Source organism: Priapulus caudatus, unplaced genomic scaffold (genome assembly GCF_000485595.1).
Source record: "Priapulus caudatus unplaced genomic scaffold, Priapulus_caudatus-5.0.1 Scaffold623, whole genome shotgun sequence".
In the NCBI taxonomy this organism is placed as follows: Eukaryota; Metazoa; Priapulida; class Priapulimorpha; order Priapulimorphida; family Priapulidae; genus Priapulus; species Priapulus caudatus.
Genome location: NW_014577684.1, coordinates 78166 through 81167, shown reverse-complemented (window position 1 = coordinate 81167; position 3002 = coordinate 78166). Strand labels below are relative to the sequence as shown.

Sequence of the window (3002 nt, the reverse complement as noted above, 5' to 3'; positions counted from 1 at the left end):
TAGGGTCATCAAAGTGAATTCATTGCAGGTATATACAGTTCTGAAGATGGTGAACGAGCAATCACGGCGATCGCCTTCACCTACGATCTGGATTCCTGATGCACTCGGAACCGCCTCGCTGTCAACGCAACCAAGGAAAGATGAGCGCATTTATTTCGCAGCGGCCGATGGCGAAGTCGAACCACAGTTTGGATCTGTCTAGCAGCGTGACCGCCCATCCTTCTATCCGTCTACATAGGCGACTGTGCACCTAGCTCGGAAACTAAAGAGCGGGGGCTGTTTGACCTATTCCGTGCCTGCGGCAGAATCCAAGATTGGCTCGGGCGCTGGGAACGGGGCGGAGGTGGGTGGGCGCAGGGTCGGTGGTAGTCGTAGGGCTGTTGGTGGGTGTGTATTCGATGCTGGCAGCGTGGTTCTTGGTGCGGTGTATTACTAGTCATCCTGTGTGTGTGGTGTCGGCCCTGTGTCGATGGTTGCATAGTCCAACGGTGGTTTTTTGGGAGAACTGAGATTCGGGAGCCTAAAGCAGCCATTGCGCGCCATTTCTCAGGCTGGCACGGTTGCACCTGTGGCCAATGCGGATTACTGAACGTTATTACTGCGCTGACTCTCGCTCTGCAGCCTAAGTAAAAACGCATCTATAGGAGAATGGGAAGCAATGATTGATGGAGTAACTGCCAGTGTCACCGAAGTAACTTATACTTGCTGTCTCTCCTCTTACTAAATGAAATCCATCTATAAATGGAAGCAATGTTATGGTAATTTACCTGCAGTGTCAAAGTAAACTTACACTTGGGCTGTCCTCCCTCTTCACTAATGAAACGCGACATCTATCAACGCGGCAATGTTATTGGGTATTTACAGGCTGGCAGTGTCCCAAAGTCTGCGCCGTGGCTGACGGTCGTTTGTGTTTTGTTAGGCTTCCGATTGGTGAACACGAAAGCTCTGCAGCTCGTGGATTTCTGGAAGAAGCTGCAGCATGCAAACATTGTGCAGCTGAGGGAGGTGTTCACAACCAAGGCATTCGGAGATCACTGTGAGTAGTAAAGTTACTACTGTGTACGTCAGGGATGTTGTTCTTTTTCTCAGTGGTGGGCCACATGACCAGAAATCCGTCTTTATTTGGGCGACAACTTGTTGGTGGGAACAGCAGTGTTACAGTTGAATGTACAAGCTACAATAATAATGTTTAAAAGCTCGTTTAATCAAAGATATTAATTGCACAAACATGTGCAGTTACAAGTGTAGGCCATCAAGGCCATAGATTCTAGACAAGTCAGTAAGAATGCTATAGGTACATGTACATGTAGAATGCTGTATGTTAGGTACGGTAGAAGCAATTTATTAAGGAAATACAATTTTGCACATATATCCCTCGAAGTTTACAGTTATTGTAGGAAAGTATTTTTTATATCTGTACAACAGGTCATGCGCCACCATTTTTATCAAGTTTTTGTTTATTGATAAATCTCAGGTGGACAAGTCTGCAGTTAACTTGGGCTGAATTTGGCTCAACGTGAAGTTTCATTCGTGTAAGGTAAAACCAAAGTTGAATGTTTTTGATCATAGGTGGTGCTACTAGTTTGTCTTTATTTGTAGCTCTGGTATTTGCACATGATTATCACCCTGCAGCAGAAACCCTGATGTATCGCCACTTCTCTTCGCATTCTCATCACATGGGTAAGTTATCGAGTCTCTTCTAGGGTACAGAAGATACAGAAGATATATCAGACAGTCTGTACAGAAGATATTACTGAATCTCACCATCGAAGCTTGGCTGGCAGTCTACCCAGCCGGTTGTTGTCAATAATGACCAATAGAGGTCTCTGCGTGCCTAAAAATGCTTTACGTGCTCTTATTAATACTATGCACGTCCTAAACATATGCATTACATATTATATATATTTATTATTATATATTTTATTGCGATACATATATTCCAGTATTATTTTGGATTATATTTTGTGCATTGAAGGTTAACTATGTAACTACTTACCTACACATGAAACGCTTTCTCACGACCACTGCAAAAGAAGGGGTTGGGGTACTGCCGAGCAAGATGGTCTATCGCTGACATGCTTAGTTGGAGAAATGGCAAAACGAGTAATTGGGTGATAGTAGTAGCCTTGCATAGCCCCCCCCCCCCTCTTTCGTGCACACGTGGCGTGCGACGATAGCGTGTTGTGCAGGATGCGATGGTTTGTGATATAATGCATGTCGTTCCGTCACATGCATTAGTGGTACCCAGTTAGGTATCATACAATGCTGTAGGGGGCTCGAGAAAAAAGAATAAATGTCGCTCTGAAAATGCGCAGGTTTGTTTTTCCCGCTGGAGATTTCACTGAACTACATGTAGGTCCTGTTTTACGACAGGGTTAGGTTCCAGTAAAACGGGGTCGTGAAATGTAAAGTCGTAAAACAAGACCAAATTGTAATGCAATTAAATGCTGTCATTCCACCCCAAACGCACCACGAAAAACAAAAGAAGCGCATATTGTGTGTTTGGACTCGCAGGCGTTGCTGCAATGTGTTGTTAATTTTTGTTACAATTTTTTAGGTAATTTTAAAACGAGCGTTAATGTAAAATGGACCATCATAAAACGGGATCTACCTGTACTGATTAGTTGCACAATTCTACAGCGGTAGCCGCGTGTCGTGCAGGGGTCTCACTGTAGCCTGTCCTGCGGGGTGTCACGTTAGCACGTCTGCTTGCGTTGAAGATGGCGGTAAAGGCTTCGGCGGCGGTGGCGGCGGCGGCGGCAGCAGCAGCAGCAACCGCGGCCTACTTCCGGAGAACGTGATCTGGGGTTACGTGGTGCAGCTGAGTTCGGCGCTGCGCACGATCCACGCGGCTGGCCTAGCCTGCCGTGTGATGGACCCCACGAAGATACTCGTCACCGGCAAGAACAGGTGAGCGGTGCGCGCGTGGGAGGAGGGTGAGGAGGAGAGGGAGGGGAGGAGTGGGAGGAGGAGGGAGAGGAGAGGTTTGGGGCAGGGAGGAG

The 3002-nt window shown here is 46.8% G+C and overlaps 1 protein-coding gene across 1 annotated transcript in view; it reads left to right on the top strand.

Moving 5' to 3' along the window:
* Window positions 1-3002, top strand: part of LOC106812227 (PAB-dependent poly(A)-specific ribonuclease subunit PAN3-like) — a 26979-nt gene that overhangs the window by 8199 nt on the left and 15778 nt on the right. Inside the window, exons 9-11 of the mRNA XM_014816058.1 lie at window positions 920-1036; window positions 1600-1680; window positions 2721-2910. Of these exons, the coding sequence (XP_014671544.1) occupies window positions 920-1036; window positions 1600-1680; window positions 2721-2910 (388 nt within the window). The remainder of the gene's footprint in view (window positions 1-919; window positions 1037-1599; window positions 1681-2720; window positions 2911-3002) is intronic.